Genomic DNA, 17,585 nt, shown 5'->3' with positions numbered 1-17,585 from the left:
ATGACCCACTCTTCCTTTTTAGGATTGTCATTTGTTGATTTCATTTTCCACTGCTTGTCATTTTATTTCCGACAAAGCATCTCATTTCATTATGTCCAAACAATTTGCATTTAGGTTGTGTTTGGTTGGAGGATTTGGAAAGGGAAAGGGAAAAAGTGTGTGAAACTATATGAAATGTAGGTATATTTTATTTACATTTCACCTATTTTTTTCCTTTCCCTTTCCAAATCTCTTCCCAAATCCCCTAACCAAACACAACATTAGTGTATCCAATGGGTTTCCAAGGATATTTGATTGATTTAACCCAAGTATCAACATTGGAGAACTGCAACTTTATTTTTGTCGAAAACATAAAATAAAACCCACCTCAAATACAGATTCTTGGAAAGATAAATCTCTTGCAAGATTTGGTATGTCTGCCATAATAAAAAGGTTTGCAAATGGCACTAGCAATGTTATTGAGTCCTTTCTGTTCTCAGTCCAAAATTCTAAGGATATATTACAAAACAGTGCATGTACTGGCACCTTCCTCAAATTTTCTTTTGACAATTACGTATTAGGTTTCCATTTTCTTGCAAAATGCCAAGAACCACTATCCAAGACTTGGTCTAATAGCTCCTTATTGAATTGAATCTGAAAGAAGAAAAATCCATTTTCATTTGACAAAATATTTTAACAACCCAATTCTACCCCCAATTTTGTGGAAATATTCTTTACAAGTAACATGGAATGGCAGCCTTCTGTTCAAAACTTTCTCAATAGGCAGTCCTTCAATTTCTCAATTCCTATACATAGGTAGAATGACCACAATTTTTTCATCTTTGATTATATAATTGCTGAGGCTTTTCTTGATTGAATAAATCTTTTTAGGACACACGCTTGTTGTTAGGATTGTCTGAAAGTTCTTTTTCTCTATTAGGACATAGACGTCGTCATAGAAGTAAGAAGTATGAAATTAGTATGGTTCATTATCTTTGTGCTCCTTTTAGTTGAGTTGTGGCTGCAAAGGTTTACTGTTGATTAATGAAATAAATCCCATATGTATTGTGGCTACTAGCCATTGGACATCTAGCTCATTAGAAGAGGAAGTTTTAAATAGAGGCAACAACTTGAGACAAAGCCTCAAGATACTTACCTAGATTACACACATTAATCTAGAATGGATATCCTTTCTGTTGTTGTCTCTCGGATTTTTGATGTGGAGGATCCACATGTAGTGGCAACCCACTAATTTGTTTTGGAAATTTATTTTGTGTCTTGTGTTAATTCTGCTGGTGAGATATATATATAGCTTGGTGTCATTCTGTGGGAGCTTGCTACTTTGAGACATAAGTCTACATGACTAATTTATTTTATGTCTTGATAGTTGCAGAGGCAAAACTCTCAATATTTGGGATTCTAACAATCTCCATAAAATTTATATGCTATGACTAATTTCTTCCCTTGATCCGAATTTGCCCATATTAGAGAGAAAAATTTAGGGACAAATTATCCTAGTTGCCAAAAGTGTCATTGTTATATTTTTAGCGACGAAATTGAAAATCAAGTAATGAATTACTATCATTTCGGAACTAAAATTTTCGTCACAAAAATAAACCTTTTGGTAGGAAATTATTTTTGTCCCTAAATATACTTTTATAAGTGAAATTTTCAAAATTGTATCGCTAAGTGTTATTTCCCAAATTCGTGAACCAAACACAACCTAAATGTTTAATTTTTCAGAAGTTTGATTATTATAGAGGCACTTATGATGGAATATAAATAATTAGTGAGCCTATGCTTCATCATACTCTTACATTTGTACCTAATCCATAAAAGAACTAGAAAATGATTGAAAAAATAAATTAAAAAAAAGGCTAGAAACCAAGAAGTCCAAGGAGAAATAAAAATTCAGCAATATTAAACATTATTCATAAAAGGCCGGCCTCTCTCTCTATTCCTATCTCTTCCTGATCACATATACAGAGAAATTAATAAAAAAGTAGGTAGCAAACAAAACTGGAAAAATGACTAATGAGATGAAACTCCATTATTGTTGACTTCTAATTTCTTCATACTCCTTCTTTCACCACTTCCTCATTTGCTTTTGGTCACAACTTACAATCTTCAGCCACTACACATTTAGAGGTTCTACCTGTTCTTGATCCGTGTATTGTTTCATTGTGACTCAATTTCTTACCTTTACCACCAAAGTCTGTTCCAAGTTTGCAGAGGGTCTTCAGTCTGTTCTTGATATCTGTGTTGCTTGGTTTCATTACCTTTCCTTCTTTCAGAACAAACACCATGGATGTATTTGGGATCTTTATCTCTCCATTCGTACATGCTATGGTTGATAAATTGTCCTCTTTTTTTAGCAACTTAATGAGCACATCGGACGTTGGCACTGGCATCCAGAATCTAAAGAAGGCATTAGAGGATTTAGAGACTCAGTTGGCTAATGCAGAGAACAAACAGATATACCACAAGGATATCAAAAAGTGGCTTAAAGAGGTTTACCATTTGGCTTACGATGCAGATGACATATTGGATGATTTTGCCACTGAAGATCTTGAAAGGAAGCTAATGGCGGAGGAGACGACGATGGGAAGAAGACTAGCTAAGTTTCCACGTCTCTCTTCTATTGTTCCATTCAATTTAAAAACTGGGTCAAAGCTAAATGAGATTACTAGTCAATTACAAGAAGTTGCTACAAAAGGAAAAGATCTTGGTTTAGATAAAAGACTTGTTGCGAGGATGTCCACAGATCTATGGCAGAGATCACAAACTACATGCTTGAAGGAGCCTCACATTCATGGCAGTTATGAAGACATCAAGCAAATTATGGAATTGCTACTTGGGGATGCATCTACTGGAAATTTTTTTGATGGAATTCCTATTGTAGGCATGGGTGGGATCGGCAAGACTACACTAGCTCAGCACATTTACAATGACGACCGAGTGGAAAATCATTTCAATCTAAAAGCATGGGTATGTGTATATGATGACTTTGAAGTAATGAGAATAACAAAGGCAATTCTCGAGTCGTTCACTCACGGTTCATGCAGGCCCGGCCCTGAGATTTCTGGAGCTCAAAGTCGATAATTAACTAATAAATTTCTAGGGCCTTCATATTTTTTTTTTCATTGAATGAAAAAAAAAAAATTGAAAGTAAAGGATAAAATATTTGTATCAAAATCACAAAAAATACTTAGCATTACATTACAATAACTAATAAGTATCGATTGATCCTCACTCTTCTTGTATCTTTAGAAGCAAATAAATCAATCATACTTGCATAATCTAATTTTTTTGAAAAATCATTTTCAATGAATAACAATGCTAATTGAGCCTTTCAATTTTTTAATGGATTAATTTATTTTAAGTTAATTTGGGCCTTCCTTAATTTTTTTTGGACTTGAGAGACCCCTTTTTGGGTCTATTTTTCAATGGATAACAATGCTAATTTTTTTGAATGGCTTTTTAATTTTTTAATGGGTCAATTTATTTTAAGTTAGTTTGAGCTTTTTTTAATTTTTTTAGAATTAAAAAATACCTAATATATTACACTAAATTATAATAGGAGGGGCCTATTTTTTGAGTCTATTTTGAGGGGCCCTAGGCCATGGCCTTGTGGCCTATGTCCCAGGGCCGGCCCTGGGTTCATGTAATTTAAGTAACTTAAATAAGGTTCAAGTTCAACTTAGCAAAACTTTGGCAGGGAAAAAGTTTTTGCTTGTCCTAGATGATGTGTGGGACTATGGACGTGATGGGTGGAATTTGTTACAATCCCCATTTGGAGCTGGAGCACCTGGAAGTAAAATCATTGTGACAACGCGAAACAGAGGTGTTGCAAAGCAGATGGGAATGGATAAATATCACAATTTGCACAACTTATCGTATGGCGATTGTTGGTTAATCTTTTCCCAACATGCATTTCAGAACAGAAATATTGAGGAATACAAAGAATTGGAATCAATTGGTAAGAAAATTGTTGAGAACAGGTGCAAAGGCTTACCCTTGGCAGCTTATTGTGCTGTAAACAAGAAGAATGTGAATGGAAAGAGATACTAAACAACAATTTATGGAATGAGGAAAGTGGCATTCTCACAGCATTGAAATTGAGCTATCTTCATCTCCCTATCCATTTGAAGAGGTGCATTTCCTACTGTGCAATTATCCCAAAGGACTACGAATTCACAGAGGAGGAATTAGTCTTGCTATGGATGGCTGAAGGTTTAATTGAGCAACCAAAAGGTGGAGACCAAATGGAAGATTTAGGCTGCAAGTATTTTCACGAATTGGTGTCAAGATCATTTTTCCAACAATCAAGTGGTAACAAATCGCTATTCATAATGCATGACCTCATCAATGATTTGGCTCAAGATGTCGCAGGGGACAAATGTTTTAGGTTGGAAAATAATCTAGAAGGTGGCAGGCAGAGCAAAATTTCTAAAAAAAGCTCGACATGCATCTTATGTTGGTAGCTACATTGATGGAATCAAAAAATTTAAAGTTTTTGATGATGCCAAATGCTTACGAACATTCTTACAGTTTTTTCCACTGAGTTTCCATGCAACGAGGTACTTGTTTCATGATTTGTTGCCTAAATTAAAATGCTTACGTGAGTTGCATTTACATTGTAATAGCATGGATGAACTACCAGATTCCATTGGAGATCTAAAGCATTTGTGGTACCTTGATGTTTCCCGTTCCTAGGATTACAAGGTTACCTGACACAACGGTAACTCTCTACAATTTACAAGTCTTGTTTTTGAAATTTTGTTCTCGACTTCAGAAGTTGCCTCTAGACATAGGAAGGCTAGTGAACTTGCGCCATTTTGACATGACTGGCGCATCATCAGAAGAGATGTCACTACATATAGGTAAATTAACTAATCTTCAAACATTGTCAAATTTTATGGTGGGTAAAGATTGTGGGCGTAAAATAGGAGAGTTGAAAAACCTGTCACACATTCGAGGGGCAATGCACATATCAAGACTAGAGAATGTCAGTGGTGTTAAAGATGCAAAGGATGCCAATTTTATGTCTAAGGAGGAGTTAAAAGAGTTATCACTAGAATGGGATGAATCTCACTGTTCAAGGAGTGACATAGTTGAGAGGGATGTGCTTGACGTGATGAGACCTTTCAAATTGTTGGAACGACTCACCATCAGTGGGTATGGCAGTACAAAATTTCCAAACTGGGTTGGAGATGTTTCATTCTCCAAAATGGTGTTCATGCGATTAAAAGGTAGCAAATGTTGCAGAACTTTGCCACCACTTAGACAACTACCCTTGCTTAAAGACCTTTACATTGAAGGAATGAGTGCAATAAAGCGCTTGGGTTGTGAGTTCTATGGGCAGCAGTGTGGTGCCAAACCTTTCTCATCTCTAGAGAGACTGAGCTTTGAGTTTATGCCAGAATGGGAGGATTGGTCTACTTTTGAAATAGAGGGAGTTCAACCGTTTGGTCATCTCAGTGAGCTTTCCATAAAAAATTGTCCCCAACTTGTTGGAAGATTACCAAATGATCTTCCTTGTCTCAATTCTCTCAAAATTGATGGTTATCTGCAGTTATTGATTGATGTTTCCAGCCTCGTTCACCCATCACTTGTGTCCTTATCAATGAATAATGTTATGCACCCAAGCCTTCCAACACTCTTAGGGACGAAAAACATGATTGAACTTGGTTCTCTCACCTCGGATATTAGACATGTTACAGTTCTTGACTCCCTCTGCGATCCAAGCACAACTGATGAAGAGTTACTGGCTAATGAAATGTCTAAGCATTTGACTTCAATAACTGCTTTGAGCATTTCTCATGTTAAAAAACTGGCGTTCCTACCGACATGGTTTACTCGAGATTTGATGGGACTTGTGAAATTGGACATTAGTAACTGCCAAGAACTCATAACATTGTGGTGGAATAAGGTGGGAATACAAGTATGTCTCCCTTCCCTCTGCAATTTGAAGATTTCTCATTGCCCCAAACTCGTTTGCTTGTTTGAAGAAGCGCAAGAAAAAGGAGAAAAAGGTTTGAAAAAGCAGCAACATGAGGGGCTGCCTTGCATGGCAAGACTCGAGTATTTAACAATTGAAGAGTGTGGAATGCTGAAGAAACTGCCACAAGATCTGCACACATACACATCTCTTGGGGTGCTGAGAATCGACCGTTGTGCAAGTCTGATCTATTTTCCAATGAAAGGTTTGCCATCTATGCTGAGAGAACTTAGTGTTTCAAGTTGTGATGCTTTGGAGTCTCTACTTGAGTTAATGACACTCAATAATCTGCAAGTGTTGCAGGTTTCTAACTGTGCATTACTCATATATTTATTGTCAAGAGGTGGGCTACCATTCACACTAAACAACTTCGGATTGAGGTGTGCATAAATTTGGAGTCACTTTTTGCAGAGGAAGGGATAAAATCTTTACCTGAAGCCAATAATCTCAGGAATCTCAGAGAATTGCTGATAAGATGGTGTCCTAAACTGGAGCCCCTGTCACTTGGTGGTCGTGATAAGAATAACAACACTAACCAACTCACTTCGCTTCAAAAGCTATGTTTATATAATTGTAGAGCAGGAATGGTCTCATGCTTTGTCAAGGAAGGGAGTTTCCCCACCAACATCACTTCACTTCAAATCGGGAATTTCAGAGTGGACAACGTCGGTCAACTTCCACTTCCGCCTTCGTCTCCATTAGAGTGGGGTTTGCACAAACTCTCTTCTCTTACAACACTCGTACTAGAAGGCCCAACTTGGCCGTGGGGAGATACTGTCCTTTTCAGAAGAAGGGATGTTCCTACCCACCTCTCTCATCAATTTGTCCATCTTCGACTTCCCAAATCTAGAAAGACTCTCTTACGAGGAGTTTCAAAACCTCACCTCTCTCCAAAGACTTCATATCGCACTTTGCCCTAGGCTCGCGTCCTTTCAAAGGAAGGGTTGTCTCATTCTCTTTGTCATCTATGGATCTCTAATTGTCCTAAGCTTGCGACCTTTCCAAAACAAGGCTTCCCTCCCTCACTTTTGTCACTGATGATCGGTGGATGTAGTCCAATATTGAAACAGAAATGTGAAAGGGGGAAAGAATATTGGCCCATCATCCAATACATTCCTTAAGTAGAATTACTTGTAGATTAAGCAGCCAACTGCAAGGTACAAACAAACAAATATTTATTTTCTCATTACCAATATTATCTCAGGTTTTTATCAAAATTGAGAGTTTACTATGTACTTCTTTTGGATCTTCAGGGAGTTCCAGTTTATTGTGGATGTTAAAATGACAATACATTACTGATTAAACACAATGCTCTATTTCTCAATTCATTCTTTCTTTGTCTATTCCTTTCAAATATTTCCTTTTCCCTTAATAATGAATGGATAATTTTCATTCTCATTTGTTATTTTATCTTGTATTATTCATAGGTGGCCATGGAAAAATTGCCCTATTCTTTATAACCGCCACTAACAATCTTTACACCTTTCTGCAAGGTAAGATTAACTACTTCACCTTATGAGCCGAACCTTTCTACAGAAATTATTTTTCTATAAAATGTTTTCTCTAGAAAATGATTTCCTATGTTTGATTGTAACTTGAAACTAATGTACTAGTGGTTGTATTAGTGGTGGTTTTGGTTGTAGTGGGGGTGGTGGCAATAGTGGTGGTCAAGGTAATGTGGTGGCATTGATAAGATTTTAGACCAAAAAATATTTTACACTTCGGGAAAAATTTTGCACCTTCAAAAGTGTCCATCATTTTTCACTCAAAAAGGCTTGTTCATTTATTGACCATAGAAAACATTTCCCATTTAACTTTTGTTTTTTGTCGTACTAACAACAAAAAATGTGGAAAAAAAAATTTCGCCGAAACAAACAGAGCATAAGAGATGAATTTTTGCTAGGTTCAACAAATATTCTGTCAAAGGAGTGGCTATCGATGACTATTTTTGTAACAACCCCAAAATGCGTATCATAATTATATTTATTTAATTATGAGTTAATTATTAATTGTGATATGTGCCTTGTGATTAATTTGTGCTTATCTGTCTGATTTGAAAATTATCTGTTATGATTTTTGCTCTGAATCTGAATTGATAGCCTAAATGGTTTCAAAAACCAAAATTGAGTAAATAGATAGACTAATTGGAACTTTTGGAACCATTTGAAAAGTTTTGTTAAAAATTGATTTAGTTTAGTAAAATCGCATGTGATTAAATTGAACCTTAATTGGAACCATTTTTTGGTTAATTGAGTTGTGTGACAACCTTGATTAATTAAGGCTACTTGTGTTTAATTAAGATGATGCATGATCGGTACCTAATCTATTCCTATTAATTAAGAGTATTATGTGCTGAGCCATTTTGTGATGTTGGGTGTAGAGGGTTAAAATCCTTGAGTGTGTGTTGTGCTGGAAGCTTTGGGAGAGTTGTGTGTGCACGTGTCTTGTGTATGAGAGTCTAGATGTGAGAGTGTGTATATGTGTATTCTGCTGAGTCGAGGGAATTTTGGCATCATTCTTTTTGTTCATTTTGGTTCCATGTGTTGAGAGCTCAAGTTAGAAAAAGAGTGAGAGTTGAAGACTTGCGTTAGAGAGAGAAACCAATTTTTGTGCTAGAGATTGAAGAAGTTAGGGAAGATCATCTCATATTGTTGGAAATCAAAGCTCTCGGTAAGAATCTTGAGCATAATTTATGTAGTAAATCCTCCGTGCATCATGATTTCATCAAGTTATTGAGCTACTTTCATGAAATTTGTAAGAAAATGGGTCTTTGAGCAAGATAATGAGTTGCATGTGCATTCATGGAGATTAATCTTTGGTTTCATCATTTTGGTTTGAGTTTTGAAACCCCTACATGCATGTGAGTTTAAATCATGTCTGTTGTTTCAGAAATTCATGAGTTTGTTAGTCACCATTTGCATGTTTTGAAAAACCATGAAAAGAGTTGAAAAATCTTGCATGCATGAGTTTTGGTTCAAATCTTTGTCAAATTGATGAAGGTTTTAATAAAGGATATTTTAGGGGTCTTGTATTTGAGTTTTCTAAAGCTAACCCATGTATTTGAATGAGCCATGCAAAACCCCAAGTTTTGAAAAGTTGCTTAGAAGCCATTTTTGCAGATTTCGGAACCCAGAATTTCACAGATGGCTCGAGCGACCAAGTGGTGGCTCGAGCCAACTGACAGTATGTTTTCATATCGCTCGAGTAACCAAGTGTTAGCACAAGCGTACATTGCGAGTTCCCAGTACTTTTGCAGTCTTCATAGTTGGCTCGAACGACCAAATTGTGGCTCGAGTAAACTAATTAAATGTTTGCATTTCACTCGAGTGAACATTAGATGGCTCGAGCATACATCTAACCCATCCAGTAGTTTTCTAGACTTCATAGTTGGCTTGAGTGACCAAGTGATGGCTCGAGCCAACTGAGTATATGTATTGCACTCCACTCGAGCGACCAATAGTTGGCTCGAGCGAGCTATCTTATTTCAGCATGTTTTGGACATTTGCATTTTGTTCACATTTCCGTCCCCATGTCTTTCTGAGCATTCTTAGGCTTGAAGTATGTCTCATTGAGGATTTAATAAGTAGAAAACCAACATGAATAACTGAATTAGAAAAGAGAAGATGAATTATTTGGTTCGAACAATATGTTCCAATGTGTATGCTTATGTGTAATGTGTAGGTTTGAATGTTGTGGAAGAACATCAACCTACTTAATGTGAGTAATATCTTAGTAAAGATATTTTCTCCTATTCTATTTTTTGACTATATCAATGTGGTACGCTTTTTTGTATTTATGATTTTTGAAATATGAATGAGACTTCGAATGTTTCAATGTGACTTTGAATTTGACTTGATAAAGATTAAAGCATGATGGACCCATGGTCGTTTTGTATATGATGGACCCAAGGTCGTTTTGCTTCATTATGATTTACCTAAGTCTGTTATGAATGAGAATAGCATCCCATAAGTGTTAAATATAAGTATGATTTATTTATATATAAATCCCATTTATTAACGTCTTTACTCTGATGTTATTTACTGGGCTTTCGTTAATTTCGTATTTATATGTATGTAGGTGAGCAACGGGATGTCCAGCCTTAGTGAACCCGTAAAGGTTACCAAGTTTTTGTGGAGTCAGCCCAGGATGCCTCATGCACAAGGTTTTTGCTATTTGTTTTGTTTTTATTGGTTATGTTTGATCTTGTTTATACATATAAGTTCTGGTTTTGTATAACAACGATGTGTGAATAATCTTAGACATATGGAATCTTTTTATGTATGTATGAGTATGAGTTATTAATATATAAAAAGTTTTTGTTCATGCCATTTTTGCACAAGCTCATTGGACAAAATTTTATATCTCTATTTCTGCTTCTGGCCCCATATAATTAAATATATTTTGAAATTCTATTTTTGAGGTCGGGAAATCTGGGTTTACTGGCCGGTTACGGTCCAAACCAATAGGGGCGGTTTGGGTAGTGACATTTTTTTTTTTTTTTTTCGTTTCAAGTCTCTGTATCAAGTTTATTCCCCTGATTTTACTCACCCTGAGCTCAATTCATGCATAATCAACTGCCATTCTTCTAAAATTCTACTTGTTCCCACAATAATTCATCCATGCTTAAGTAAACAAAAAGAATCCTTACCCTTTCGTTCTACAAGTAAAGTACCTGAATGGAAGGAAAAATTCTACTTGTGCACCATGTTTTAGTTATGTCTTGATGTTGCATTTTTGTTAGGACCTTAAACAAATCTTTATTTTACTCTTGTGCATTTAACATGCATTACATTTCATTCCAAAAAGAAGGCATGGACAAGCTTTGAATATAAATCTGATTTTTTGAAGTCTATTGAAAAGTATAGCATCACTTTTTGATACTCTTCACGATGGTAACTCACTCAAACATAATTCTTCTATTGTTACCATCATTGTTGTTTTGAGTTGTTTTAGGTTCTAGCTTTAGTAAATTTGAAATTTACTGATGATGAGCTTATGTATAAATTTTGAGTTTCATATTTTAAGGCCTTGCTTTGAATGAATAGTTGGCAGATTGAAGAACCTTATTATCCTTAAAAGACAACAATGCTTCTCTCTCAAACCCTATAAATGACAATCTCTAAAGATGTGGAGCTCATCCATCACCTAAAATCTTAGCCACTATGTTCATGGTCTTCCATGCTCACCTGTGGATGACAATCAAAATCTACTCTGTACGTTTGAATGGTTCACTTTTACTTTAGGAACACATTAGTTCTCTAATTCATCCTTGTCACCAACTCACGTAATTTTTTTTTTCCAGGTGCTTCATTCGTAATCCGAGGTAGACAGTGCCTTTTCTCTTGATCTTTCATCTTTCCTGTATTAGTGCTTCGATTCCAAGTAATTGGTAGAAAAAATTTCCATTGTCTTTAATTTCATTGTGTTATCTATTATACCATGGCTTCCAATTTCATTTCAATAGAATTAGAATTCTGTATACCACTTTTGCAATTTTTTGGATTTAGGTGGGACATGAAAATTTGGTGTGTCCCATTTATGCAGAACATATAGCAATGCCAGAGACAGCATAATGTATCATATCCATAGCAGCATGGAATATATTTTGGAAAAATTAATCTATTACATCAACAATTGAAATGTTGACATATGATGTATTAGCAAGCTACATAATGTTTCCAATGGCTACAAAATAAATGGTTTAGTAATTTGTATTTCTTTTTTGAAATTGCCAAGACGAGAGCTAATGAGTGGTTCCATTTCACTTGGATTGTTGATATTGTTTTTCATCTGCTTCATGAGTACATTTGCCTACTCCACCAAATACAGGTACACCTCCATGAGCATCAACAATATTTTCAACCCTAAAAAGGACAACTTTCTCAGTCTGTTACAAACCTGCAGTTGCAACTTGTAAAACTATACTTTTCAATATTCTTTCAATGTTTTGTAGAAAATTTAAAAAGAAAAATGTACTGACTATTGTCATTACCTTTTTGTTCTCTGGGTTTTGTTGTTGTGGAAACAAACTTTAGGATGTATGCATGCTCATCATCTAAACGGCATTGCGAGTTTTTGCTCCTCTTCTCAAGGTATTCTAGAAATTTGCTTGATAAGTACTTTGGATGCTCTATTATAAAATATGGCCTTATCCGGTAATGTAGAAAACTCTCATAGGTGATAAAGGAATAAGAGATAGAAAGAAAAAAAAAATGATAAAGGAGTAGATATTTCAAGATAATTGAGAAGAAGTCTTTTTCATAATTGAAAAAAACCTCCCTCCAGCACACTCTTAGGCAAGACTTTTGATCATTTAAATTTCCAGACCTTGCAAAAAATCACTTTGTGTATTTAAGCCTTTCTCCTTGCATGCTATTTTACATTTGATAGTTAGGAAGCCACCTAGTCTAGTCAAAATCCATGTGGGCAATCCATAGTTACTTTGTCACTCCAAAAATGTCAATATGGAAGAATTGGTCATTTCACCTTTTACTAAATAGAGTAGCTAATACTTTACAATAATAGTTAATAAAATGAAGTTTGGTCCTTTTTCCGTTAAGTGAGCTTGAGTTTGGTTGCTAATTCAATTTATTTGTTATTAAGCAAATTCGTTTGCCTTCTCATCTCCACTACAGTTGTGTTCATGTATATTACTTTGAACCTCTTATCAAACTTATGGTTTTGTTTCCTTATCTTGCAAGTAGTTGTTGAGGATGCTTGAGGCTCCACAAAACAATATGGAGGTTTGTTATGGGAAGACTAAAAAAAAAATGGTAGTGCAGGCAGAAATACCCATGCACAACTGAGAATTCCCTCATTGTCAAAAGCAATAGATTCTGTGTGCAATCTCCAAGAAAGGATTTAAAGGGATTTCAATGTCTGGTGTGTGATGATTTGGAAAGTTAGATAGATTCCATGTTGCTGCTAAAGTTTACTCCCTTATTGATGAAAGCACTGGTGTCTGGAATAGAATGAAGCTCTCATCACATAGTGCTTTTTGGATTTTGAAGTTTAGTTGAAATGTAAAATCACTTTTTGCCCAAGGCTTGCTGATGACATACCGGTTTGGCACTTTACTAAAAATGGCCTTCTTTTTTCTATTAATCGACATATCATTAGGAGATGGATTTGCAAATAAGAGAAACATGGGTCAGTTCTTCGGATGGTAAGTAGCAGCTCACAGATCACCTAAAAAGGAATGAGTTTTGAAAGGGCATTTTAGTAGAAGATTTAGCTGCTGAAAGTTTTGAATAAAGTGAAAATGTTTGGATGGAAAATCTATTCGAATATCCTTCCTGTTCGATGAAACTTGAGTAGGTGCAAAGTAATTCAATTTGATGGCTGCTAACTTGTACATTAGTGGCAAATTAGTGCTGTTTTTGGTGGTTTGAGTAAGCTTACAATGTGATTGACGATGTTAGCATTGTAGTCATTTACTTCCACACCCAACACAATTTGTGGATCAATGCAATTCTAGGCCCTTTTTAAGTCTCTTGACACATCTTCATTTGTATTTATTAGAATTTAACTTTCTAGTCTTTGCCACAGGGGCCTAATTGAGTGCTCACATGGTATTCACTTTTTAAGTGCATTCTTGACAGACTATGTTTTGTTACTTGCTCATATAAATGATGTCGAAGCACAATTACTAGAACAAAGTTCTGATCCTATATTCAATTTAGTTAATGTTGTAAGGCAAAATGCTAGTTTGGTACTTGGAACATAATACCTACCCAAAACAAAATAAAAAAATCCTATTGAGTCAAGTATAAAATTGTCTAAAGGAAAAAGACAAAATATGTATATGTGGACATACATAATATATATATGTATATATGTCTATTCAAAGCCTTAATCTCATTTATCTCTTCTAATTTCTTCCCATTATTGTCATAATGGCTGATAATATTATTTCTCATTCTATGGCTATCAACTCTAATCTTATTCAAGCATTGTAGTTGTGGAATGATTCTTTTGCAACATACGGATTAACATAATGCTGAAGGGCCTCTTTTTTTTTTTTTTTTAATGGTTATATGGAGAATTAAAACACGTGGATCTAATTTAGTTTCTCTTTTGCTTCTAATGACTCTCAAACTAAAGTTAGAGTAGTGTTTTTTGTTCAATTTTCTGAGTACAAACTCGAGTCTTTTAATTTTAATACTCACTCTCAACACTTAGAGAAACTGATACTTTGTTGAATTTTGAAAAATCTCCTTGATATATCCATGCTTCATACAAAAATTCAAGAATTTGAAAAGTTTTCTCAATGGAAACATTAGAACAATGATATTTAAAAACTTGAACCCACTGGGTAATATTAACTAATACTCCATCTAACTTGCTGGTTTTTTCTTTTTTCTTGTTTTTTAGACTTTTACCGCCGTTATATGACCCACGTAGTCGAAGGAAATTATTTTCTCTTCTTGTAACCTTAGTGAATGATGGAAATGGTGTAATGCAAAGGGTATTTCCTACAGTGGTTTGTGAGTGTTTAGACTTTTTTCCTGAGGACCTTACCAAGCTACCACCACATCGCGAGGTTGAGTTTTCTATAGATTGGTACCAAACCATTACCCATATCTATGTACAAAACCCAGGGCATCGTTCCTAGGTGGACCTGAATATTCATCATTATCAATATCCTAGCCAAGAAGCACAAGTATCTTTTTTTAATTTACATTACAAATTATTTATGTAAACTGTTATAGGTTTGTATATAATGTTATACTTGTTCTCATAATGCAGCGTATGTCACAGATATATCAAATTACTCATCATTTCGTTGAGGCTGGCTATGAGGACAGTGCTCAACATCCTGATAGGCTTTACTATGCAATTGATGCAATCGAACAGCTTCTTCAAGATCAACACATTAGTGAAGCTGTGCCCAGTACATCCACTCAGGGTCGGTCTGCACCCAACTCTTCTATTGTACATCGTTTTGGAGCACATTACACTCGCCGATCACGTAGTTGATAGTAGTTCATCGTTTTGCCAGAATTACCCCATTTGTTTCAACAAATGACTTCTTTGTTAGGGCCCTAAATGAAATTTACGTAGCTTCTTATACTTGGCACGTATCTACTGTCAGATTTGCCTTTCTATTATTTTACCTGAATTACCATCTATTTTATATTTATCTGCTTACCCATTACTTCTTTATTTATTTATTTGTTTTTTGATAAATTACAAATACACCTTTTGAGATTTGCTTAAAATACAAACTGCCTTCTATAATTTAGAAAATCATAAATACCCCTTATCATAATTTTTTATTTAATAGAATTAACTGAAAAATAAAATTCTTAACTACTTTCCTATACAACAATAAAATTACCTAAATTATTAATTGAAACAAAGTTTTGACATTATTAAAAACTGTTTATTGATTTAATGATTTATTAGTAAAAAAAGGCTATTTGTTATGAAATTAAAAAATTCAAGAAACGGGATGTAATTTCTAAAATCATAGGAAGGAAATGGTATTTTAAGCAAATCTCAAAGGATGTATTTGTAATTATTCCTTTTTTTTTGTTTTTTAAAATTTAATGAGTAATTTAATAAGGAAATTTGACCAAAACCTCTCCATTGAGCTTTTCTTTGGTGAAAAGAATAATCCAATTTATTTTACTTCATAAACTCCCTAAGGATGAAGCACATAATTGAAGAAGGACAGAGTAAAATTTTCATTTTTTTTTCCTGGACAATATTGCCCATGCACACACACACACACACACACACACACACACATATATATCATAGATTTAAAATATGTATCAACAAAGTCTGACGCCATTCAAGCTTAAGTCATTATCGTCCCTCTCGTCTCATGTGATGATCATCATCACCGCAGTCTCGATGCTTTTCGTGCTTAGAGCGATGCTTATTGACAAAGGAGTGGTGGTAGTGGTGATCGTCATCAGCGTCTCTAGATTTTAGCTTCTTGTTTCGCTGCTTGTGGTCTCGATCGCTGGGGATTTTGCTTGAATCTTTATATTCATCGGTTGAACCTCTATCTCTCTTGCGTTCATTTTTTACTTTTTAGCTTGATTTGTTTGTTTGTTCATAGATATAAAATTAAAATTTGATTCTGGTTCATTCATCTGGTATGTATTCTATTTTTGTAATAATAGAATTTTATTCTAGTTGATGATAATAAACTTTGATTGCTGATCTGCTTAATGATAGTAAATTTTATTATGAATCATAATAAATTTTACTTTGAATGACATTGCGATATCATCTTACTCTAGTCATGACAGTAAAAAGGGTAAAATTTTACTATGAAACAAAGTAAAATTTTATTGTTTACATCAATTTCGACATTATTTTTTAAAAAAATTTCATAATCAATATGGATCTTGTTTGATAGATCTTGATAAGAGAATTCTAAAAATAATAATTTTATTAAAAATCGACATTTAGATCAAAAATTATATTATTTTAAAATTTAAATATCAATTTAGTTACTAAGGATATTTTGGTAATGATGGTTTATGTTAGACTTTTCAATGAAAACTTTTTGTACTTGTCCTTAATGTATTAAAATTTATTATGGGAAAACTTTGACCAAATCTCCCAATTTAATATCTTTAAAAATAAACACTCCAATTAATGTGTCAAATTAATTATTTTATTACAATTTTTAAGCTTTTCTTCTTTTTTTTTAGATTGTTTAATGAAACTCACTTAATGGAGAACAAATTCATTATAACAGTGATATCATGTTATTATTCATATACGATATCACCATCCAATATTAAATTATCACGTACAGATAGCATGTCCCCCTCTATAGATGTGCGGATTTTTTTTGTTTTTTTTTATTTGAAGAAAATCTATTAAGGAAAGCTAAATGGCACTTACAATAGCCTATCCAACCCAAAACTTACACCAAACAAAGGAAAAATACAATAAGAAGCACAGAGGAAGGAGATTATAAAAATATTCATACGCATATTTTGTGCTCGTACTCATACTGCGAAACAGAGTTGATCATAAGAATTCGACAATAAAGCATGTCTAGAATAATTTATAGACCCCACCACAGAGAGGGTAAATTTAACTTCATCACTGATGGACTCACCAACAAACAAAACAATAAGAAAACCCAGTAAATATTAAAATGATAATAAACTTACTTCATTTAGCGTGCCCCTATGCAAATGTATCACAATTATACTAAAACTTTACTCCACTTATTGTGATTTTATATAATAATTTTTTTTTAAAAAAAAAAACACTAATAATAATAATAAAAAGTTGAGCATTTCTTCCCCCATATGTTAAATTTAAAATGAGTAGGAAAATAGCAAAGCCTTATTTGAAAATTAGTTATTTTAATTGTCTTTTTAATTTATAATAGCTTTTTAAATAGATATAGTAATATGAAAATTTATAATAGTTTTTTAACTTTTTTACTATTTTAGCCAAATACCAAATGAGACCTAAATATTACCTAAACAAATGGAAAGTCCTTAGTGCTAGGGGACTATAATACAACTGCACCTTTGTTTTGAAAGTCCTTAGTGCCAGGGGACTATAATGCAACTGCACTTTTGTTTTGCCACTGACGGTTTTCCGCGTTGGTTTGTTTGTCCGG

General features: G+C 34.2%; 1 protein-coding gene across 1 annotated transcript; it reads left to right on the top strand.

Moving 5' to 3' along the window:
• The first annotated feature begins 2,361 nt into the window (after positions 1–2,361).
• On the top strand, positions 2,362–14,959 carry LOC114302511 (putative disease resistance RPP13-like protein 1). Its single transcript, XM_082912976.1, has 8 exons — positions 2,362–3,034; positions 3,698–4,029; positions 4,131–4,387; positions 4,696–6,323; positions 6,392–6,688; positions 7,408–7,473; positions 7,594–7,652; positions 14,729–14,959. The coding sequence occupies exons 1-8, from the start codon at positions 2,362–2,364 to the stop codon at positions 14,957–14,959; spliced, it is 3,543 nt and encodes a 1,180-aa protein (XP_082769102.1).
• Positions 14,960–17,585: the final 2,626 nt, after the last annotated feature.

Source organism: Camellia sinensis, chromosome 2 (assembly GCF_055761805.1).
Source record: "Camellia sinensis isolate YWXY chromosome 2, ASM5576180v1, whole genome shotgun sequence".
NCBI lineage: Eukaryota > Viridiplantae > Streptophyta > Magnoliopsida > Ericales > Theaceae > Camellia > Camellia sinensis.
The sequence above is the reverse complement of the archived record's forward strand: the minus strand, read 5'-3'. Positions and strand labels throughout refer to the sequence as shown.